Source organism: Notamacropus eugenii, chromosome 1 (genome assembly GCF_028372415.1).
Source record: "Notamacropus eugenii isolate mMacEug1 chromosome 1, mMacEug1.pri_v2, whole genome shotgun sequence".
NCBI lineage: Eukaryota > Metazoa > Chordata > Mammalia > Diprotodontia > Macropodidae > Notamacropus > Notamacropus eugenii.
Window position 1 is genome coordinate 610439654 of NC_092872.1, and position 23802 is coordinate 610463455.

At 40.2% G+C, this 23802-nt stretch overlaps 1 protein-coding gene and 1 long non-coding RNA gene across 5 annotated transcripts in view; one reads left to right on the forward strand and one right to left on the reverse strand.

The window, feature by feature from the left end:
- LOC140520707 (uncharacterized) overlaps positions 1–11665 on the forward strand; it is a 76536-nt gene extending 64871 nt beyond the window's left edge. For 3 of the 4 annotated variants that reach the window (XR_011972616.1, XR_011972617.1, XR_011972615.1), the window contains 2 exons: positions 452–579; positions 6986–11665. This is a non-coding gene — a long non-coding RNA (uncharacterized lncRNA). The remainder of the gene's footprint in view (positions 1–451; positions 580–6985) is intronic. The other variant, XR_011972618.1, reaches the window with a different exon arrangement.
- Positions 9993–23802, reverse strand: part of LOC140520704 (XK-related protein 6) — a 34415-nt gene continuing 20605 nt past the window's right edge. The window contains exon 2 of the mRNA XM_072634843.1: positions 9993–12753. Coding sequence (XP_072490944.1) covers positions 11789–12753 — 965 coding nt within the window. The 3' untranslated portion in view covers positions 9993–11788. The remainder of the gene's footprint in view (positions 12754–23802) is intronic.

Sequence of the window (23802 nt, forward strand, 5' to 3'; positions counted from 1 at the left end):
AATGATCAGTTTCATTGTTTTTGTTGGTGGTGGTAGTAGGGGTGGTGGTGGTGGTAATGGTGATTTTTTTTGGTCTAAACCTATAATTTCATTGAGGTGGGAAATTCCCAGTGTGGAAATTCCCTTTACCAATGCATATCAGCAACTCATCTAAAACTTATAGTCTTAGAAAGTTGCCTGGGATACAAAGAGTTTAAGAGACTTGCTCATGGTCACATAGCCAATATGTGTCAGAGATAGGTCTTCCTGACTCCAAGGCTAGTTTTCTGTCCACTCTCCCATGTGGCCTTTCTTCAATATTCAGAAGGATAAATTAATTGGCTGGGGATCTCATATATGCAGTACCCTAAACATCAGCTTACAGCCTCCATTTACCACTCTGTATTTCTCTTGAATTGAGAGAAAAGTTACTTAGAATGCCCTTTTCTGGCCTTCTTTATATTTTACTCAGAATACACTCTGAAAATATTGCCTATACATGAGGATGGGGTGAAGAGACCATTCCCAAGACAGTCCTTGCACAGACTCAGCACAGACCTTGCTACTGTCTGCTTCTTCATCCCTTGAAGAGGGAAAGAGGTATGATCATATTCTGACTACTTTTGCACACTCCTGGCTAGGGGGATAAAAATCCAACTGAGTATTTCAAGACCAGCAAAAGCCCTAAAATGTTCACATGTTTTAAGGGGAAAAAAAAGAAAAATCCAGATTCATCAACTTTGAAAGCCCTTTAAGAAGCAGCTACTGATACATATATATTAAAACATATATATGCACATGGTCAGCATATACATGTGTACATGTGTAAGTAAAATAGAAATGCACAGATACACATACATGTGCACCAATTAGGTTGCTTGATTCTCCACATTTCATTTTGTCAACTTCAAATCTCAAAATAGATTGGTAGCTTATTGTAGGTGGTTTTCCAATATTTATTGGGATTTTTTTTTCAGCATTTCATAGCCAATAAAATTTCAACCAAATGAAATGAACCAATCGATAATGAACAGATCTAGCTAAAGTTATTGATAAAAAGTCATGCCTGAGGATGTCCCAGAGTACTGTGTAGCAATAACATAGCATCAGAGTGTTCATTATTTCTATTATATAATGCCCTAAATAATAGCGCATGTGCTTTGAATTTCTTTCTAGTTTCACTAGGAGGCTAAGGATGGGTGAACCTGTTGGTGTGGAACACTCCACTGTGTATGTGACCCATCTTCCCTGCCCCTACACTTCTCCCCCCCACCCCCATGCAGCGCTTCCCTCCCCCCCCCCCCAAAAAAAAATCTCCTGGATCTTGCTTGGCCCAGGGCCACACCTTTTAAAGGCACACATATTTAAGTGAAGGAAACAGCAGGACTACTCATTTACATCAGGCAGGCTGAGCCTATGGAGATGTAGAGAAGGGGATGGAACCTAGGTCTAGGCTCTCCAAGGTTGGCAACATATTTGGCGAAAAGCATGCAGCAATCGTACTTTCAAGGCTGGTGAAAAGGCAGAGGAAGATGAAGTTTGGACGAACTGCCCAGACCTGAAGCAGTAGACATGTAAGGACTGGATGGGCCTTTCTGAATAAATGCCAGGATTTCTGAAGAGACTCACTACCGTGGGAATAAGACAGGGAGCCGAGAAGCACAGAGCAATTTAGAGGCCCACCCTGGCAATGAGGCCAGAGCTGCTACCTTCCTTAGGTCCTGCTGCTAATAGGGGCGTGGGGTGAAGAGGTAACCTCAACAGTCCCATGGATTCCAAAAGAAACCCGTGAAATATTCAATCTTGGACCCCTACTCAAGTCCTAGATTCAATAGAAAGTGACCATTGTAGACGACTAGGGAACACAATGTCACTTCTCACTATTTTAGTTAGTAACAAAATAGCAATTGTCAAATTAAATTATATCCTATCTTTCCCTTACCCCTCCCCTCCCAAATCCCATCACCCTTCCCCTTCCCCTAAATTCTCATTTCTATCCTGGATCTGCTGGCATTATATAACGATTTTAAAGATAACAAGCTGGGTTCTGTTTTGGGTTCTAAAACACATTAGAAGGGAACTTGTCATCCTACAGATAACAGAGGAGCTCCTACTGAGTTCTGAGAAAGATCTTGTGTGAGAAATGTCCTTGAATTCAGAGAAAGATCACAAGTGATTCTGAGGGAGAATTTCTAAAGCAGAAGTTTTTGGGCAATTTTGAGAGAGAGACAGAGACAGAGAGAGACAGACAGAGAGAAAGAGAGACAGACAGAGAGAAAGAGAGGAGAGAGAGAGAGAGAGAGAGAGAGAGAGAGAGAGAGAGAGAGAGAGAGAGAGAGAGAGAGAGTGTGTGTGTGTGTGTGTGTGTGTGTGTGTGTGTGTGTGTGTGAATGTGATTGAAATGCCAATCTGCGCACTCTACTTGTGGTTCCACTCAGTGCTAGAGTACCTTCAGAACAGCAGACCACTTGCAATTTGTTAGTTCGTGTCATGTTTTAGAATCCAAAATTGGTTCTTGTGGAAGGATAAAGAGGGGAAGGAGCATGTGAAAAACCGGGAGAAGAAGGAGGCTTCATTTTTTGTTAGGCAGCCAGAAAACTGGAAGGCCCTCCTGCCTCCCATGAATACTCCTATCTATTTCTTCCGTAAAGACTCTTGTCTTTGGAAGCCATGATTTCCCAGCAAATAACAGTGTGCCAGCCTCCCCAAAACAAAACAGAAAAATCGTAGCACTATTCCAAAATAACATGAACAAATCTTTCCCTGGGTCCAAAGGGGTAGCTGAGAGCTGAGTGACCAATTAAAACAGAAATTGAGCCTATGAAGAATATTTGAAATGACAAAACTATAATGAGAAATATCTGCTTGCCACAGAAAGCTGTCACTGACCTTTTCTTTTTGACTGAAAGGAAAAAGAAGAACCAGCATTTTCTTTGCTTTTCTAAATAGCTCTATCTGATGGTAAACCAAAAGCTTATCTGGAACCCTTCCTTCTTGTTCAACTTCTTAGGAACGAAGGAAGTGAAGCATTTATAGAGAGAAGAGACAGAGAACAGCTTTTTTGACCTACAATGCAGATTCCTCAGTAATTGTAATTTCTAGTATATTTCTGAATACTCCCAAATCAATAAGGAATCCTGTTTGGTAATTATAATACTTTTTATCTGCAAAGTGCTTTACCAAACATGTATGACATTATCCTCACAACACCCCTGTGAGGTAGGTAAGAAATATTTCCCCCATTTTACAGATGAGGAAACTGGCACCAAAAGTGAGTTGACATAGGTCAGGAATAGGGCTAGGAATAGTCTTGGAGTTTTGACTCCTAGTTCCTGGATCTGTTCATGAGAACATGCTTCTCTCCCCTCTTCAGTAGGTTTTTCTGACCCTATAATATAGAGATCAGTGGTAGAAGAGGTCATATGGCAAAAATCAAGTTTCCCTATTTGAAGAGAATATGACTGCTCTTTCTACCTCAAAGAGAGCAGAAGAGGAAGCAATGTTCAGATGGTCTCCAATGTTTTCTTTTTGTGTATAACAGAAAGCCCTCCCCCTCTTTATTCCTTCACTTTCCCTCCCCACTCACCTATCTACAGACCAATTTTATTTCTCATTGTGTTTTCATATATTCTGATTTCATTTGCTTATTCACAGATGTCTTATATAGCTCATTCATCCTCCATCCCAAACCCAAAAAGGAGATGATAAGAGCAGAGATGCAGGTCCCTGGTCTCATTTATTCCTTCCTTTAGGATATGATCAGTCAACGTCTTATAGGAATGAATGAATGTCACCAGAGCTGGCCAGTGCATATTAGCCATTAGATGTAAAACCCGAGGAGAAATTAATGCTGACTTGTGAGACATCTTCTGGGCCCCTAAAGGGAGGCTAGGAGAGCTCATTCAGTGAAGATGGGAAAGGAGTTCATTTCAGTGGTCCACAGCCAAGCTGTGATAGGACTTTACAGCAAATAACTAGAACTTGCATCCATTGTGGTATTTGCCCATATTGCTTTGGGATAGCCATAGAATCTCATCATTTATACTGCAGATGAGAATCTCTGCACCAAAATACACCTGAACTCCAAGGAAAGGGACCAGGGTTTGAGAAACCCAAAACAGTTGAAATTCATGGAACTTTCCTCCCTATAGAGGACTTCTGAGTCAATGGAAAATCAGAGTTGTAGTCATTTTGTAAATGAGTCTAGGTCTCATTCTCCACTGCTCCCATCCTTCTTCACTCTATTTTTAGATATTAGGAAATATTACAGTGATTCATGGAATAGGCTCATGTCTTCAGCCAATGTACATATTGGTTTTAAAATTCAAAGACTACAAAAACAAACCCTAAACATAATGCTAATAATCATCTAAATATCAAATTTAAGCCAACATGACTTAGAGGAAATCCCATCTCCATGATTTTCAACTGATCTTGAGTCCTTTGACTGTGAAGGTTTCCTGTGTGACAAGTTCTCATGAGGCATGCAGGGACAAAGGAAATATTCCCTTTGGATACACACAAGGCAATGATTAAAACCCACCAACATGACCTGGATTTTTAGCTGCTGGGATGACTGTTTGGAAAACAAAAAATATATTTTCTTGCACATTGAATAGAGGCAAAAGAAGGTAAGTCAGTTGTGAGGGAAAGCCCACGTTGAAAGGAAAAATAGAAGCAAGAAATGGCGCCAAATTGCTTTCCACCATGTAAGAAGAAAATTGCCAAAAGGTATTGGGCTGGATGAATGCAAAGTATGTCCTGTCTGCCTGAAGCTGAATAAATTTGATGAGATTATCAGATTGAGTCTCCTAAGATTTCTCCAGTGTTTTAAGATTTACTTTTTCTTCATTTTTTCATACATTTTGCTTCAAAATTTATAAATTGGCCGCTTGAGTTCTCTGAGTTCAACGGCAGATTAAAGCTGCTGCTGTACTAAACTCAGGTGTTGATTTACCAAAGATCTCCAAGTTTTAAAAGTCCCTGGCTGGAAGGCTATATGCCATCAGTCTTTCAGGGTTCTAGCTATGAGCTCCATCTTGAAAATCAGCTAATCATTTTCTTGAAGAGTCCTTCAGATAACCATGTCAAATCTTTTGTTTTCCTATAGCCTTTTACCCCTAAAGGGCAACAGCATTCCATAGACATCATTCACCCAATCCTTACATCATCCCTAGACTGCAGGGAAGGTACAGAGATGACTACAATATGCTCATTTTATAGATGAGAAAACAGAGGCACAGAGCAATGGTAACTTGCCCAGGGTCCAATATGGTTATGAATCGAGCTATTTGCCTGGGAATGACTAGATTTTTGTGGCTGGCTGGGTCCTGGAGGGAACCTTTTGTAGAACTCCAAATGGTAACTAATACCTCAGTCTCAGCCTTACCTGAAGCCACAGCTCAGAGGATTCAAGAGTTCTCCTGGGACCAGATGGATTTATAACAGATAGATTCTTATAGATCTGTAGTTTCCATAAGAGATAAAGACTGCTTACTAGAGGTTTGTTTTCTTGATGACCAATTGTAAAAATGTAAGAGGGAATATGTTTTATCTCCCTCCCTGGAGATCATTTAGAATGGGAAAGACATCTCCTTTTCTAGTTTGGTTTAGACAGGAGGCAGGAGTCTGATTCGCTGTTTGGAATTGGCAATGGTCAGCTGTTCCCTACTGAGACCTTTCTATTGTTCTGCATGTGATGGGGCAGAAGAGGATGGATAATTCTTGGACCTTGCCTGTTCATTTCCAGGTTGGTCTATTCTTAGCCCTTCACCCAAGCTGCTGGTTGTGTGCACTGAGGACTCCTGTGGTCCTCAGTCTGCTGCCTTCAGGAGGTGTCGTTAATAGAACTCACGAGCTTTGGCTCCAAAACAAACTGTACCTTTCAGTAAACAGCTTAAAGGAAAGGCACGGGGAGAGGAAGATACATCTCCACTCTACTAACCTGAGGAAGTGATAATACCCAGGAAAGAGAAGCAAAGCATGGAGGGCATGGCGTTGAAGAGAAAGAAAGAAATAGTATATGAATATATAAAACAAAACATTGCATTTTTCCCCTTTTGAGTTTTATATATTATACAAGCTACAGGGGTTTAAGTCAGAAATAAATGAATGAGTGGCTGAAAACGAGGTCTAACTTGCAAATGGAGAGATTTAAATCAAGCATTAACAACTTTTTCTGATAGAAAAAAGTTTCCCAGAGTTTATAATGAATCTTTCTCAATAATGGACTTTTCTTGGGATTTTCAGAAATGGGTTAGGTACCATCTAGCACTGCCACAATGAATGAACTGTAAAACCTCTGAACAGATTTTTCAGGCCTCAGATTCTACAAGGCTATGTTTTAGAATAGAAGGAGGAAGTGTATATGCTTGAGAGTTGTTGCTGATTTATATTAATTTATTGTATAATCAGGAAATATAGAGTGCTGTTGGGACCCCAAGATAAAAAGAGACTGATTTTAACCTGATGAATTTCTGACTTTTTGTTTCACCCAATATGGGGTCTATGGTAAGAGTAAACAACATTGGCATCGGTGTAGAAAATTAGTTTAAACTCATTTCCTGCAGCCTCTACCCCTGCTGTCTATGCAGCTAGATAAGCTACCAAATAAAATCCCATACCATACATCATGGATTCCTACTTTCTTAGTCCGAACTTTCTTAGGGGGAACTTTCTTAGTCTGAACCCCTGAGCTCCTTAAATATTTCCAGGTCTATATTAGGAATTTCATTACTGGGTCTGGATAAAATTAATTATAATATAACCTCTTCCCTCTTCCTCTGTCCTTCTCACCCCAAATCAAAACTGGTTTTAGCAGAATGTTTTTCATCCTTACCAAGAAATAAGTGAGGCAACAGGGCCAAATGGTGAAATGAATGACTTTAGGAGTTCCACAAGACTCCATGACCCAATATTATCTATTAGTGAGCCTTCAGAGGCCCTGGGCACTTGTAGAGAGCCCATTTTCAAGAAGTAACCCAACAGTCATACTTTTTTTTTCTAGTCCTGGGAAATAACAGGAAGAAAAGAATCTGTTTCCAGCAATATTTGGTTCTGTCTCTTTTGCTCCCACGGTATCAGAAAAGGACCGGAAATGACCATCAAGCAAGATCTTTTTATGGGTAGGAAAACACTGTGGAGTGTGTGTGTGTGTGTGTGTGTGTGTGTGTGTGTGTGTGTGTCCATACACATGCACTTATACCTGGGGCATCTGGACAAAGAAAGAACTCAGAGGTCTGAGTCAGCTTTGTATCAGAAAGGAGGAGAAGAGAAGGCTGAGGGCCTTACCTTTGAAGCAGGCACTGTAGTACTATTGGAAGGGAGGAACAATGACCCAGAGCCCACCTCATCTCAGCACCCACTGGGCCAGTGTTGATTGCTCCTCCATCACCTCTTATCACTCCTTATTTCCTTCTGTGCACCTTGTTCACAAGTATGAACAGCTGCATGTTGCAGTCTCCAGAAAACTGAAAGGATCGGTAGAATGAGGTCGACAGGGAACAAATCAGCTCACTATATTGTAGCATTAGGGCTTTTTCCAGAATCAGACTTGAAGATTGTGTTGGAGGAATGAGGAGTGCTTGAGATTGGCAGGATGAGATTGGCAAGATGGAGAGAAAGCCCTTAGAGCTTCTTTTCCTTTCTTCTTGAAAGAAAAGTAACTCCAGTTTGGTCTCGTGAAGATTTTTGCCTGTTTTAGATTCTTGAGATTGACTTCTGGGGGAAGCACACTGGATGTTGTTTGAAGGAGAATGAGAAATCCCTTCCTGTCTGGATGAGACACAAATGGGAATGGGGAAGAGGTCACATTGAGAAGATTGTGTTTATAGGGGATGGAATTCAGAGAGAAATACTTTCAAAGAGAAGCCTATTTCTCATTAAATTCTATAGCTCCCAGTACTGACTTTACATGATGCAGAAGGGTGAGATGATCTGATCTCAACAGATCCTCCCCACACCAGGACAAGAATTGGGCCCAGAATTCCTTTAACAGCTCAAGTGGTTCTGAGAAAGGTCAGAAGGGAAATAGCTAGTGAGATGGTAGGACAGTATTTTATAAACCCATGTTAAAATGGGTCATTTTCAGTGGATCGGCAAACCAAGAACAGATTCTAGATGTGGGATATCACTACACTTCCTCATGGTATGCAAAAACTAAAAGTCTATGTCAGCAGGGTTTTTTGAATGGATCAAAATAAAGATGAAGTATCATGCAAGCAGCTCTTAGGATTTGAGTTTTAAAGAGGATAATCTAATAATTGTGATGTCCTGATACTTCTAAGGGAGATATACAAAGTGTTATCACCAGTGTTTAGATAGTTAACAGTCAGGAACTGTATGACTTGGGTCACCTCAAGTCATTTATTTTCTTTGGACTTAGTCCCCTTGAAGAAAGGAGTGCTAGGTGAGTATCCTCTATTGAGGTAAGGAATAACACAAACACAAGAAGGCTGCTGGAATTATTGGTGGTTCTTTGGATAAACCTTAAAAAATTAATGAAAGCTGATGATATCGAAAAGATGTGGTAAGTACTCTGGATAATACTATTTCTCTTCTGTCCTTCCTCCCTTCTGCCTTCCTTTCTTCCCTCCTTGCTCCCTCTTTTCTTTCTTTTTCTTTCCATCCTTTATTTTTTTCCTTCTTTTCTCTTTTGCTTTTTTTTCTCTCCATAGACATATAGATTATGAAAGATATGGCCACCAGTTCACTGCTAATAAACATGAAATCTCCTTAGTGAACTAAGAAAGAATTCTATCCTTCCTGGTCTCCTTCTTGGAAGCTCTAGAGGTTTTAAGGGTCTTAGCAAAAAGTAAACATACACTTCTGGGATCTTATTTATCTACTTATTCTCACTGTATGAGTTTCTAGAGGGCCCTCCCTGAGCTGAAATGGTAGGACAGCCCTCTGTCATACCCAACTTTTGGTGCTACTGATCACATTCATAATTTTGCATGATTCACAGACATACACACACACACACACACACACACATAGACACACACTTTCGATGTAATGTGGAGAAGTAAGGACAAGCAGAAAAAAATCATCAAAAGTCAAAAAGTATTTTGAAATGAAAGATTAAGTGATGGAGTTCAAAGAGAAAAGGATGCAAGGGAAAGGAAGTATCAAGGGAGCTGTGAGGATTGGTAGAAGGAGGCCAGCTTGCTGGACCATAGCACCAGACTTGAGGCAGACAGGAGGTGTGCCCCTGCCATGACATGAGTGGTTCATTCACTTCACAGACTGCTTTCCTTCCATAGCCTCTATCTGCAGAGTAAACACTATGAAAAGTAAGCACTATGTAGTAAGCAGAACGGAAAGGAAACCGATGGACAGAAAAGTGCCTCTGACTGCACAAAAGCCCCCAAGTTCTTAATTAGAGGCTATCAGACAATGCTTGCCCCTCCCCATGGGGGGCAGAGGTCAATTTGGCCATCTGGCAGGTTTTATCACGGCCTAGGTATGTTGCACAAAGCCCTACTTACCCCAGTAGGTTTTGCAGTGATGTTGCAGTTTGTCTTTAAAATTTTTCTGTTAGTTTCATTAATAGTGAATAAGCCCTCCTAATACTCCCTTCCACCCAGGAGAAAAACTGAAGAAACCACAGAATGGGTGGAGTTGGGGAGGTTTTCAATCAGGGCACAGCAGGGTGCCTGTAATCTAGGAGATATTCATTCAGGTGTATTTGGGCAAAGACAAGTTTAGGTTTTCAACTGATATTTATGTAAAACTTTATGTATATATTTTTAAAGACATAGATAAATAATTATGGGGAAAGGAAGAGTCTCTTTGAATACAAAAAAAAAAAAAAAAGCAAAAAACCCCACAGACCTAAGATCAATTTAAAAAAACAAACAACAAAAGCTCTCCTCAGGTTGAACTTCTCAAGGACAGTTCAGTGTGAGGTTTTGCACCCTAGACAGATATATCTGGAATTTTAAAAATTGCAATTACACACAGAAAAGACTAACAGTATTTACTTTAAAATATTGTATGTATATATATATATATTTTTGTGGAGTTTTTTTTTTTCTTTTTGTGTTTTTTTTTTGTGCCCAAGTAGAGATATGATGGGATTGAAAAGATGCCCTGGAACAAGAAAATTATTTAAAGGAGCAATACTTTTTAAAAACAGAAAAAAAGTGTTATACTAGATTCTCAATACCTCCAGAAATTCAACTTGGTACAATAAGAAAATTAAACAAGTGGATGGAATCTTGACACAAGTTGAATGGCCTCCAGGACCCAAAGAGTGCTGCTTTTCTGAGCCTTGCCAAGGACAGAGCTGGACACAACAAAGCTCAACCAGGCTCTAATGACCATCTTTCTTGTACTGTCCATATTTCTGGCAAGCTCCTGCAACACTGAGTCACACACACACATACATCATGTGTGGTGGGCACACACGCGCGCACACACACATATATATGTACACACACACACACACACATACACAACTAAAGCATTTCTCACACAACCCAGGATGCACCAAGTCAGCTGAACAATACTCAGCAATCACAACGGTGAAAGACAAAAGCACCAAACCATCTTTTGAAATAGGTCAGTTATTACAATTTGCTGATTTTTTTATATTCCAATTTTCTTCTTTGTCTTCATTTAAAAAAAAATAAACACAACCACAAATCTTAAAAATGAGGAATTCTTGCCAAATCAGTTTAAGGCTTCACACCAAACCAAATGGAGATAGAAGAGGCCTTACACAATATCACACATGATGAATGGATACCTCTCACAGCCTTAAGATGATGGATCAGATGTCAATTTTGCCAGTCACTGATCAAGTATTGTGCCTTTAAATAGACTTCTTTCTTTTTGCTACTATGCTGAGTTTTATTATTACTGATTTTAAAAATTATCGATATGAAAATCCCCTTCTATTTGGTATAGAATTGAACAACCATGCTGAATTTGAGTGGTGGGTTTCAGTTTTGTGTTTGTTACCTTATCTTCCCCCTCCCCACCTCACCCCCAAGCAAATGTGATCTTACCAGGTGAAACCAGTGCAAACTGGCACAAAGCTGGCCTGCACATGGCACCACTGGTCCATTTCAATTTCGGACAGCTGTTAAGCTCCTTAAAGTAAAGCCTCAGCTAGGGGTGAGGGAAATTGGGGGGGAGGGAGATGAGAGAGTGGGGCAGGGGAGAAAAAATGAGGGTGGGGAGGGATTGCTCTGCTTTCACTTTCTTGCCTTGGTTGAACTTTTTTCCCTACAAATCACAAGATCTGAACAGTGATTTTTGTTTTGTATTTTTTTTTGTTTTAGATTCTTTGACTCACTTCTTGGTTTGCTTTTCCCTCCCCTGGTATAAAAATCACCGGAGAGTTTTGCATGAGAAAACAAGACAGTACTTAATGAAACTCAGCACCTAAGGGCATAAGGCAGTTGAAGGTTTTTTTTTTGTTGTAGTTGTTTCTTTCAATCAGCACCAATCCCGCAAATGATCTACACTTGGCATAAGGTATAAAACTTTTTTTTTTCTTTTGGAGTGGAGACAACTCCGCCTTTTCCACCTATGGATCATACATAGTGTGGATGTTTCAATACTGTTTCTTGTGTGTAAAAATCAAAAGAAAGGTTTTTCTTTTTGTTTTTACTTACAAAACATAGAGAATATCTTTGTATACATACAGCAACTGGAAAGAAAGCTTATCTGAAGGGTTTTTTTTTGTTTTGTTTTTTGTGGTGGTGGTGGTGGTGGTGGTGGTGGTGGTGTTTTTCTTGTGAGCGGTGTTGGCCGTAAACAAAACTTAAAGGTTCCCTTCTCAACTTGGGTTATGGAGCTTTTAAAGTGAAGACTCATACTGTAACAACTCATAGAGGAGCGGTCCATCTCGATACCGAATGCCTACAGCTGTGGGAGTGACATACTGCAGAATGTTGATAGTCCTTCTCAACCTCCTGTCTACAAAATGGGCATCCCATGCAGGGTATCTCTTTCTGGGCATGTCAATCTTAATGAGGGGCCCTTCTGGATAGTAAGGACGCCCCGACGGGGTAGAGGGCACCATGGGTCTCACTTGAAAAACAGGCAAGCAAGTGTCAGCCGTGAGATCCTCCTGTTGTTCCGTGACGGCTCTGGTGGGCGTGACCTGGGTCCCCCGGTACCCAGGGGTCTGAGGCGCCATGGGCTCAACGTCGGGGGGCAAAGGGATGCCCCAGAGCAGCTCGGCGCAACAGGAGCTGGCAAAGATCTTAGCTCGTGGCCCCATGGGATGCAACACACCATAATATAAGAGCATCAGAGCTATCCCAGCCACAAAGCTAAGAAAGACACAACACAGTGCTGGCACAGCATAGGAGTCAGTGGTCTCAGGGTTTCTGTAAAAATACCAAAGGAACGTCAAGGCAGCATTCTCTGTCAAGACTACCGTGTAATATGCAAACATTCGATATCGAGTCCGCCCTTCCTTGACGTTAAACCAGCAGAAAATGTACACAATCCCTACCACCATATTGAAGAGGATCTCCTCCCACTTGGACATGCAGAAGTCTGTCCCACCATGGATGATCCAGAAGGCCATGGCACACCAGTGAACCACAACAAAGATCCCAAAGTAGAGCTGGAAGATGGAAGCAAAGAGGGCAAAGGAGATAACTCTGGATGAGATGGTGAAGAGCCGCCAGAAGAGCTGGATGAGGGCCCCTCGGTAGCTCATGCTCTTCTTGTCATCCCTGGAGTCCCGTAGAAGCTTGTGATAGGAGGCTAGCACCCAAGCCAGGGACATCAGGGAGGTCACAGAGGAGACACCTGGCAGAAAAAAAGACACAAACCCACACAGTCAAACCATGGCCACTGATCTAGGAACCATACCAGAGCAGCCACCCGAGGAGAGGCCCATATACAGCCAAGATCTCAAAAAAGAGAGCAAAAACAAATAAAAAAATCAAGAACCAAACAATGAGCATAAATTATCTCTTTGTCCTAAGCTGATAAGATTTTTTCTTTTGCTATTTTTGTACTGTTTAGTATATGCAATGGGAGTCTCTTAACTGACAATCTATTACCAGTTACTAGGGATTATTGTCCTTGAGCCTTTTTCAATTGACTGTCCATGACCCCATTTGGGATTTTCTTGGCAAAGATACCAGAATGCTTTGCCATTTCCTTCTCCAGCTCATTTTTCATTTGAGGAACTGAGGCAAACAGAGTTAAGTGACATGACCAAGGTCACACAACTAGTAAGTATCTGAGGCCAAATTTGAACTTAGGTCCTCCTGACTCCAGGGCTGGTGCTGTATCCACTATACTGCTGAGCTGCCCTAGAGATTAGGGTACTGTGCCTCAAAAAAAAAAAAAAAAAGACAGAGAGAATCAGTAAAAGTAGCAGCAAGAGTCTCCTAGTGATGGTTGGTGGGAAGGTGAATGCTGGCACCTATATAGAAAAGGAACAATATGTTATCTCTTTGGCCCTAATTAAATGCCAGGTCACATAGGACCTGTTACATAGAGTGATGTGGCTCATGACTTTTGTTCTATAGTATTAACATTGCTCTTGCCATTGCTAGTAGCTAGATTTCTCGAGGGTAGAAAAGGTCATCACCTGCTTATCAGTGGCAGATAATAAATGACATCAGCCAATCTCCTTTCCCATCACCCTTTTTAATACTCACTTTTTCTATCAGAATGAAGTTAGATCTAGTATGGTAATTTCTCACCACAGTGGATCAAGACAGTTCAACGGGGAAGATAAAATTTATAATCAAATAATTATTTTCTGGACTGCCATTAATCTGACTTCTCTTCTAACAACCACACTAACCATATACTTACAAGAGCTCTAAGGAACTTCCTTCTGCCATATTTTTTCCATACTGATCTTACATAACCTCGCCACAGCCTTTGGCATTACTGATAAACAACTTCATTACTCCAAGGATTTGTGATCATGCCTCCAACATAAGATCACAACCACAACTTAGGAAGCAGTTTTCAGGAGCTGTTGTGGAAGAGAATTTTGCCATGTGGCCACCAACCAATGATGAGCCTTTCTAAACTTAGCCAGGCTGATCCTTGTAAACCAGAAGTGTATTCAATCTCCAGGTCCATACTACTCTAGTATTTTCTTGGACTCTGGCTTTTGAGGCACTCTATAAAATATCCTTCCATATAATAGGTATACTACGTGACCACGTATTTAATAGGACCAAAGAGATAACATACCATTCCTTTTCGACACGGGTGCCAGTTGTGGTTCTGAATTACTCTACCTCCAGCAGCCACTTGTACAATATGTCCTTCAGATCACTAAGGTAAAGGAATCTGTTCCTTTTAGGTCATTATTATGCAGAAGAAACCCAGTCAACTCTCCAACTTTGCTTCTCAGACCATTGCTGCTTAGCATTCACAAGAGATTTGCAACTAAATCAAAGCTGGTAAACTTTCTCAGAACCTATAACTATGTCCCAATAAGTTCCAATAATGGCAGTGAAGGACCCAGAGCACTGGGTCTAGAGTCAGGAAGATGTGAACACAAATCTGGCCTCAGAAACTTATTAACTGTGTGACCCTGGGTAAGTCACTTAATCTCTGTCTGCCTCAGTTTCCTCAACTGCAAAAAGGGGATAAAAATAGCTCCTACCTCCCAGGGTTGTTATGAGGATCAAAAGAGCTAATAATTGTAAAGCACTTAGTATGGTGCCCAGCACATAGTAGGTGCGAAGTAAATGCTTGTTTCCTTCCTTCCTGGCCAGAAGTGATCACATATATTTGAATTAACACTATTTGAAATGTTAATTATGTAAAATATTGTCATTTGTTTTAGACCAATAGATATATGCAATGTAAATTCAAATAATGTGACCACTTCATGGGAGTCATTATTCTCACTAATGGGGACCTGGCTGTAGTTTTGTGTTTCAGCTAAGTGGGTTGCTATACCACCTTTCTTCCAAGCAACAGTTGCCAGTCACCTGAGTCTGCCCATTCCCTACCTCTTACTGTGGATACTTCGATACTTCCTTCCTCCCTTCTCCCTCTGTGTGTGTTCATCCTTCCCTTGCCGAAGAAGACCATACCATCAGAGAAATGATGACATCACTTGCACTTGACTTTGTTTTGAGTGAGGGAGAGCTGTGCAGGTCACCAGCCTCACTTCTCCTCCAGAGTCATCTGAATCCAGTGACCAGATATTCATCAGGATGACTGGAGATGACCCAGGATGAGGCAACTGGGGTTAAGTGACTTGCCCAAGGTCACACAGTGAGTGTCAAGTGTCTGAGGTGAGATTTGAACTCAGGTCCTCCTGACTCCTGCACTGGTGCTCTATCCACTGCACCGCCTAGCTGCTCCTCTTCTCCCTCTATCTACACAGGGAATTATACCCGTTCCTGTGTATGTTCTGCCCAAAGGAATGTAAATTTTGATCGCTGAAACCTCACAAGATATCTTGGGGTTTACGGGCTAGATTTTTTTCTCTTCTTCCCTACTTATTTATTCTGTCATATAAAAAAACCAGACTAGGTCAGTCAACTCTTTTGCCCCATGAAGTTTCACTTTCCCTGAGGTTAATGGTGATTCACTTCCCCAAATTTCTTTGTAGTCATTTTGTATCTATTGCTATGTCTTGGATTCTTCACCATTTGGGCAGGAGGAATCATACATCCCTTTGGCAGCTGATCCAGTGAAGCCTATGGACCCCTTCTCAGAATAATGTTTTTAAATGTATAAAATAAAATGCATAGGATTGTAAAGTAAACTATATTAAAACAGAGTTATCAAAATATTTTTCAAAAATTCATGGATCCTGCCCTATATAACATGATATCTTCCTTAACAGAACAAAAGGTTCTTGAGGGGAGTCAGGGACTGCTTCACTTTTGCCTCTGTTTCCCCAGTGCCTAATATAGTGCCAGGCATATAGTAGATTTTGAACGCATGCTTGTTGGTTGATCACTTGATTAGCTTCTCTGAATTTAGCTAGGCTGGTCCTTGTCGGACAGACAGCATAGTGTTTGGCATATATTAAATGCTTAATAAATGCTTGTGGATAAAATACAAAATCTTCTACTTGGCATTCAAAGCCCTTCATCATCTAATCCCCTCCTCCTTTCCCAGTCTTCCTATACCTTACTCCCAGACACACACCCTATGATCTAGGGATACTGGCCTCCTTGCTATTCCTTAAATAAGGCACAGCATCTCTTAGCTCTGGCTGTCCCCCATGCCTGGAATGCTCTCCCTCAACATCTTTTGCCTCTTTCTGTTTCCCCAGCACTTAGCACAATGCCTCGCACACAGTAGGGCTTTAGTAAACGTTTACTGATTGACTAATGATTGTATCTGGTGAAGTGTTCATAGCTTCATCATTTCATCTGAAGTGATGTCACTCTCTCCACAACCTCAGACTCATCCACAGTCAAATGTAAATAAAATATATTGCTAAATTACTCATACATTTTTATTAATATATACTTGCTTTTGTGAATTATACAAGCCACACTTTCCTTATATCAGTATGGAGAGTTGAGAGTCTACTATACTTTTTTTGATGAAAATGACACCAATAAAGCTAATGATGACAACGTTAATGAAAAAGGTTTAAAATCAAACTTCATGGCTGCAATTAAGTAATGAATGGCTATTTGTCTAGTTCTAGGGCGAAATTTAAGCTGAGACGGCCAAATCCAATTCTGTTTTCCCTTTGACTAAGAAATAATATTTGGCCTGACAGTGCCCTAGTGTATTTTGCCATTTGTAAAATGGGTCAATGATATATATGACGCTTTCCAGAAATGTTATAAGGTATCATCAATTCATAATAATATTAATAACTGAAATTTAGATCATGCTTCAAAGTTTTCCAATACACTTTTAATCAGTTATCTCATTTGATCCTCCCAACAACCTGCCAAACCAGAAAACACATCAGAAATAGAAATGTGAAAGAATATGACTTTATTTCTTTAATGAATGAGGGCCTGTCAAACCAGGGAAAAACAAGGTGAGTTTTCCATGTTCGTGCAGCCAGTTGAGGTAAATTCTGGAGTCTTAGCTGTATGTATCCACCAGGTGTCACTATAGAACTTGAGATTGCTAGAGCTAGAAAGGTCCTTCAATTTCAGTTCATGTGAAACCTTTCTTTTCTGGAAGAGGAAGCTAAGGGAGTTGACTTATTCAGAGCTAATTGGTGATAGATACTCAGCCCAATGATTTTTCCTTCTATTTTTCATCCTTTTCCTTTCTATTATCTCCCTCTGTCTAAATTTACAGGAAATCCACTGGGTAGCTCCCAATCTCTAGGGACAGTTATTATGAAGGATAAGAACCTTGCAGGTTTCTTGGTCCCTAGCACCAAAGGTCTTTTTTGTGCCAAGGTATGGGACAGGAATTGTGAAGTGGCATGTTCTGGATCTGATTTTGGATACACAAGGAGGACCTTTAAAAATATTCCTTCAATAAAGACACAGTGTGCTTTAGGTCAAAGGAAGCCGAGATGCTCATCTGTTTTGGTTTTTTCACATGGACCCATGAGCTTTAATGGTGTACAAAGGATATCATGATAACTTCTAGTCTATTTTTCTGCCTTTAGCCAGGACTTCATTTGTCCCATCTCAGAGAGAGTAGTGTCTCATATTAATTCATTTTCATGTTCAAAGACTGTCTGCTATTATGTTTTTTGCAATAAAGCTGAGATTCTCCAAACCTTCCAGACACCTCTCCTGTCACTTAACAAACAAGAATTTAATCCAACCCATTCTGTACCACAAGCAAATGAATCAATGAAAAGTGGGAATTTTATTGTAAACTCAGTGTTTATCCTGCCCTGCCACCATGACTACATATGAGTTGAAGTGTCCTATGTTATACATTTCTTGCTATGACAAAACTCTGGGTTCTTTTTTAACCAACAGTCTATATATGGATCTCCAATGAAGCTTGATATATTCTAGAGTGAGAAGAGATAGATATTCAAAGTGTACATATGACAGCTTATAATGTTACTCCCCTACTCAATAATTACTGTGGCTCTCCATTATCTGAAGAATCAAATAATAAACAGTCTGGCATTTAAAGCCCTTTGCAACTTGTTCTAATTGACATTTCCTTCCTTATTACACACCGCTTCCCTCCATAGTCACTGTGATCCAGCCAAATTGAGATTCTTGCTGTTTGTCACACAGGGCAATCATTTTCTACCATTGTGTGCCTTTACTCTAACTGTTCCCTAAGGTTGGAATGTGCTCCCTCCTAATTTCCATCCCTCAGAATCCCTAGTTTCTTTTAATGCTAAGGCAAAGTGCTACATGAGGCCTTTCCTGATTGCTCCTACCTCCCCACCCAGCCCACCTCTGCCCAAGCTGTTAGTGCCTTTCCCTCAAAATCACCTTGTATATATTTTATTTGCACAGTATATGTACATATTTTCTCCCTGGCCAGACTGTAAATAAGTTACTTAAGGACAGGCCTTATTTTTTATTTTGTCTTCATATTACCATCATCCGAAACAGTGCCTGGTACATAGTAAATACTTAATAAATACTTGTACATTGCTTGATTCATAGATTTTCTGTCTGTTTACCCTTGTGCGTTAGGATGGTTCTTAGCTACTGAAATAATCATCAGAGTTTTAGTCTTAATTTTCTTTTCTTTTTTGGTGAATAATTAATTTGTTTCAGTTTTCAACAATCACTTCCATAAGTTTTAAATTTTTCTCCCACTCCCTCCCCCCTTCCTTCCCATGACAGCATTCAGTCTTAACACACTTTTACATTAGTCATGTTGCATAGAAGAATTAAAACAAATGGGAGAAACCAAAACCCAAATCAAATCAAAACATAACAAAAAAGAAAATAGTCTGCTTCATTCTGCGTTCTGACTCTACAGTTCTTTCTCTGGATGTGGATAGTCTTAATTTTCAAGATGAGGCTCTTCATTGGGGTGTGTGTGTGTGTGTGTGTGTGTGTGTGTGTGTGTGTGTGTGTGTGTGTGTGTGTGCATGCATGTGCTTAGATGCCTGGTTTCCAGACTGTAGGGGAAGGATAGTAGGGAAAGCCAATTAGTACACAATCTTTGAGTGCTACTAAAGGACAGCCCTGTAAGATCTATAATCTATGCTTTCTTTTTCTCAAAGTGGCTGGCTAGTACCCACTAAATCAGTTCCTTGAGGCCTTCTGGGCTTCTTAGAAGGAGGCCTTAGATTTAGATTTCTTTGGCTCTAAACTTTTCCATTCATACTGCTCCAGTTCTTTCCCTGATCCCTCCCTCGCTGACCACTGCTCTTGCCTACCATCTTCCCTACTATTCCCTGGACCTTCAAACCCAAATATTCTGAACCCAGTAATAATGATAGTAGTTGACCTATATTGTGCTTTAAAGTACTTTAGTAGCTAGTTACTCTATACCTCAGAATAAGAAAGTCACAGGTTTATAGACTATATTAAGGGTATATAAATATACTTCTATGGAATTGCACAAGGCAGAGATGTTTTGAGTATGTGCAAATAAATCAGCACCTTCCTATTTTCAGGAAACATCCTCCTCCTTCCCCTGTAATATCAAGTACTTTCTAAATAATTTGATTCATGTATTTTATCTTTTCATCCTCTCAGTGAGGTAGGATAGACTGATACATCACCAGGTTCAATCAATTAATCAGTCAACTATAACAAGACTATTATGCGCAAGATAATATGCTAGGCACAGAAGACATAAGGGCAAAAACTGAACAGCAATTCCTGACCTCAAGGAACTTACACTCTTTGATAGGGTGGGACAAGCAGAGAACATAAGTTACAAAATAATTCCAAAGTCATTTGGAGGGGAGAGGGAAGGTAAGGGGATAAAGTGAACCCTGATGTGGAAGGTTAAAGTCTTGAAGGAAAACAGACTCCAAGAGATGGAAGGGTAGAGGGAGTGGATTCCAGGCAGGGGAGCAGTCAGTGCAAGGCACAGAGATGGGAGGTGGAAGAGCAAAGTAAATAAACAAACAAATCAATAAATAAATCCAATTTGACTGGTCTACAGAGTACAATATGTGAGCAATGAGAATAAAAGGGAATGGTAGTTATGTTATGGAGAGTTTTCAATGCCACACAAAAGAGATTATGTTTAATCCTAAAGTCAGGAACCATTGGAATTTATTGAGTCAGGGAGTGGTATGGTAAGAGCTTCTTTTTGAAAAATCATGTTGGAAGTTGGGTGGAGGGTGGATTAGATTGGGGAAAGATGAAGTAGGGAGATCAATTAGAAGGCTATGACAGTACTGCAGGCAAGAGGTCCTGAGGTCCTGAATTTGGGAGACAATTGTAGGAGTAAAGAGAAGGGAACAGATATGAGGGAAGTTCTGAAGGAAGAAACAAGATTTGGCAACTGATGGAATATCAGTTGAGGAAGAGTGAGGAGTTGAGGATGGTGCTGGAGTTGTAAACCCCGCAGATGACAATCAATTGCCAAAGCCTGTCATTTCTACATTCACATCTTCACATCTGTCCCCTTCTCTCTACCCATGCATCTACTACCTGAGTTCTGTATGGCCATGCTCTGGACAGAAAAGGAGGAGTTCAGAAGAAGGAAGGACTTTGGGGGAAAGATAATGAGTTCTGTTTTTGACATGTTGAAGTTATATATACGTAACATTCCATTTGCAGTTTCTAATAAGCAGATGATGAAACATCAAGGAAACTCAAGAGAGAATCTAGGACTAGAAGTGTGTGTGTGTGCGCGCGCGCATGCATGCACCCATTCACAATATATATGTCAACATATAGGATATATATCTATACATACACATACTATATAGGTGCCACATACATACTATATAAGTACATATATAAAGATGTATATCTAACAGATTTGTTAAGGTAGGCTCCATAAATATATATCTGTTATCTCTATGGCAACAAAGAAATAAGGTGAAAATAATCTCCTCAGCTGAATATAAACTTCTTGAGGCATACACCATTCCTTCCTTGTATGTCTTGTCCCAGGGGTAGTGGATAGAGTGTTGGATTTCAGTCAGGAGGGACAATTTCCAATCCCTCCCCAGATACCTACTAGCCAGGTGACTGTGATCAAGACCCTTACTGTCACTGAGCCTCTGACAATTCTCTAAGACTTATCTGCAGAGTTTTAGACTTGTTTGTTGAGGTAATTCCTGTACAATTTGACTATTCCTAGCACTTAGAACACTGCCTTGCTCTTGGGTGAGTATTTATTAACAAACAGTTGTTGAATTGAATGGCTTAATACCACAGAGCTTGTTGTTAAGGGAGTTGGGAACAAATCCCATATCTCCTAGTTGGCATTTTCTAGAATCCAGGGGAATTTCCAATAAACAGTGCCACTTTGAAAGTGTTATTCTGTTAAAGACAATGAAGTCAGCTGCTCCCGCATGGCATCCTGCAGTCCAACAGTCCTTAAGGGTTACTACAAAAAGAACCCACCTTTAATGAGCTCTTACAGTATTGAGGTGTAGATCTGCTTAGCTGATATCTCTTCTTGATGTTTTCACTGCTTATTTGCCAGGCTTACAGGGTCATGGAGCTACCTAGATCTTTCATCTTAGACTTATGTAAAGCTAGAAGTTAGTGACTCTCTACTGAGACTCATCATTTCCATGGAGGTTATGAAAGCAATGATGTACCTTTCCAATTACATTCCCAAGAGGTACCAGTGACATCTTATTTGCCAAATCTGATGACATCTTCTCAAATCTTGCCTTTTCTATCTCTACAATATCTCTCCCACATGCCCTCTTCTCATTACTTGTAAAGCAACCATCCAAGTTCAGGCCCTCATCACCTCTCACCAGTCTGTTGCAATGGCTTCCTAACTGGTCTCCTTGTCTCAAGATTCTCCCTATTCCAATCTGTCTTCTCTGTACGCAGCTGTCAAAATTTCCTTAAGTAAAGGCTTTACCATATCACTCCCCTACTCAGCAAACTCCAGCAGCTCCCTGTTGCTTCTAGGATAAAAAAAAAAATCATCTGTTTAGTTTTGGATGCCCTTCACAGCATAGCCCTGACACACCTTGCCAACCATACTCCACTTCCTGCATTCTACACTGTAGCCAAACTGGTCCTTGTGTTGTTCTCCACATACTACATTCCATCCCCAGTCTCTGTGTCTTTATACCAGCTCTGTTCCATACTTGGAATAGTCTCCCTTTACCTCCACCTCTTACTTCCTTCAAGCCTTGACTTAGTCACCATCTTCTATATGAAACAAACTCTCTGTTGACTTCCAGTCTTTTATCTCCAACAACTTTTCAGATATCTCAAACTGGATGCCCAGTAGACATCTCAAACTCAATATGTCCAAAACAGAACTCATTATCTTTCCCCCTAAACCCTACCTCCTCCTAATTTTCCTATTGCAGTAGAGGGCAACACCATCTTCCCAGTCCCTCATGCTCACAACCTAGGAGTCATCCTGGATTCCTCACTATCTCTCTCACTCCCCATATCCAATCTATTGCTTATTTTGATTTTACCTTCAAAAAATCTCTCTAATCCACTTCCTTTTCTCCTCTGTCACTGCATTCTGGTGCAGGCCCTCATCAAGTCATACCTTGAGGATTAGCACCTCTGGTGCTAATCTGGTGTGAGGGCTTCCCAAGTCCTTTTCAGAGCTGTTTATCTACCTTTGGTGTCCACCTGATTCACCCAACTTTTACCTGTGGCTCCAAGAAACTGTAACATGCCCCGTGGCCATATCCTGGCAAACCATCTTGGCAGATGGGCTAAACTGGACTGAAGGTGATCAACAGGTCTCAGACCTGTTGCTGAGTTAGAGGGATGTCTACCCCAAGCATGTGAAGACCTTCCACAGCAGAATGGGTGAATGAGAACAGTTTGTTCCAACAGCCATGAAGGCAGCTGAAGAAGGTTCTGTGAAGTGTTTAAATCTTGGTCAGGCATCAATTTCTTTAAATTCCAGTTAAAATCATACCTCCTACAGGAAGACCTCCCTAACCCCTCTTAATTTCAGGGCCTTCCTCTTGTTAATTATTTTCTATTTATCCTGTATGTTACGTATATGTATATGTATGTATAATCCTTGCTTTGTATGTATGTATGCATGTATATTACATACAGAATACAAGTAAAGTGATAATAACAATAGGTAGCATTTATGGAGCTCTTTAAGGTTTGCAAAGCAACTTATACATGATTTCATTTGAAGCATTTGTTGATTGATTTATCTTTCTCTGGGGAAATTCCTATGAATATTGTCCTAATTTCCTTAAAACAAAGAGCCAGTAATTATACACTTTCACTAAATCTGGTAGTCTTTGCAGTCTTAAAACAGTAGACATTTTTAGACTTACTCTTCCTTCCTACTCAGTCTCATGGTTCTGTCATGATTTCTCCAAATTACACATATTTTGTTCACTAACGTCTGTCTTGGCACTCAATCCCTTGTTCATTGCTATAAATACTTAAACATCCTTACACATTCATTCCACCAACTTGCTATTTATTGTGGAGAATTTCTTGACTGAATTAAGAACAAGTGTCCTAATGGTTGGCCAAAGAGATTTTCCCTGGAAAGAATCAATGTCAAAACTTCTTATGTTTGAGAGACATTTTAGGGTAGTAGGTAGAACTTTTTGTAGCAGCAGAAAGATCCACTTCAGGTTGTTTTGAAGTTAAAATGAAATTTTATATATATGTGTATAATTTTTTTTATCAAATTGCTTCCCTTCTCAAGGAGAGAGGAGGAGAGGAAGGGAAAGAATTTGGAAATCAGAATTAAAAAAAAAATGTATGTTAAAAATTGGTTTTACATGTAATTGAGGAAAAATAAATTTAAAAAATAAATAAAATAGAACAAAAATGAAGTGATGTATAATAAAAT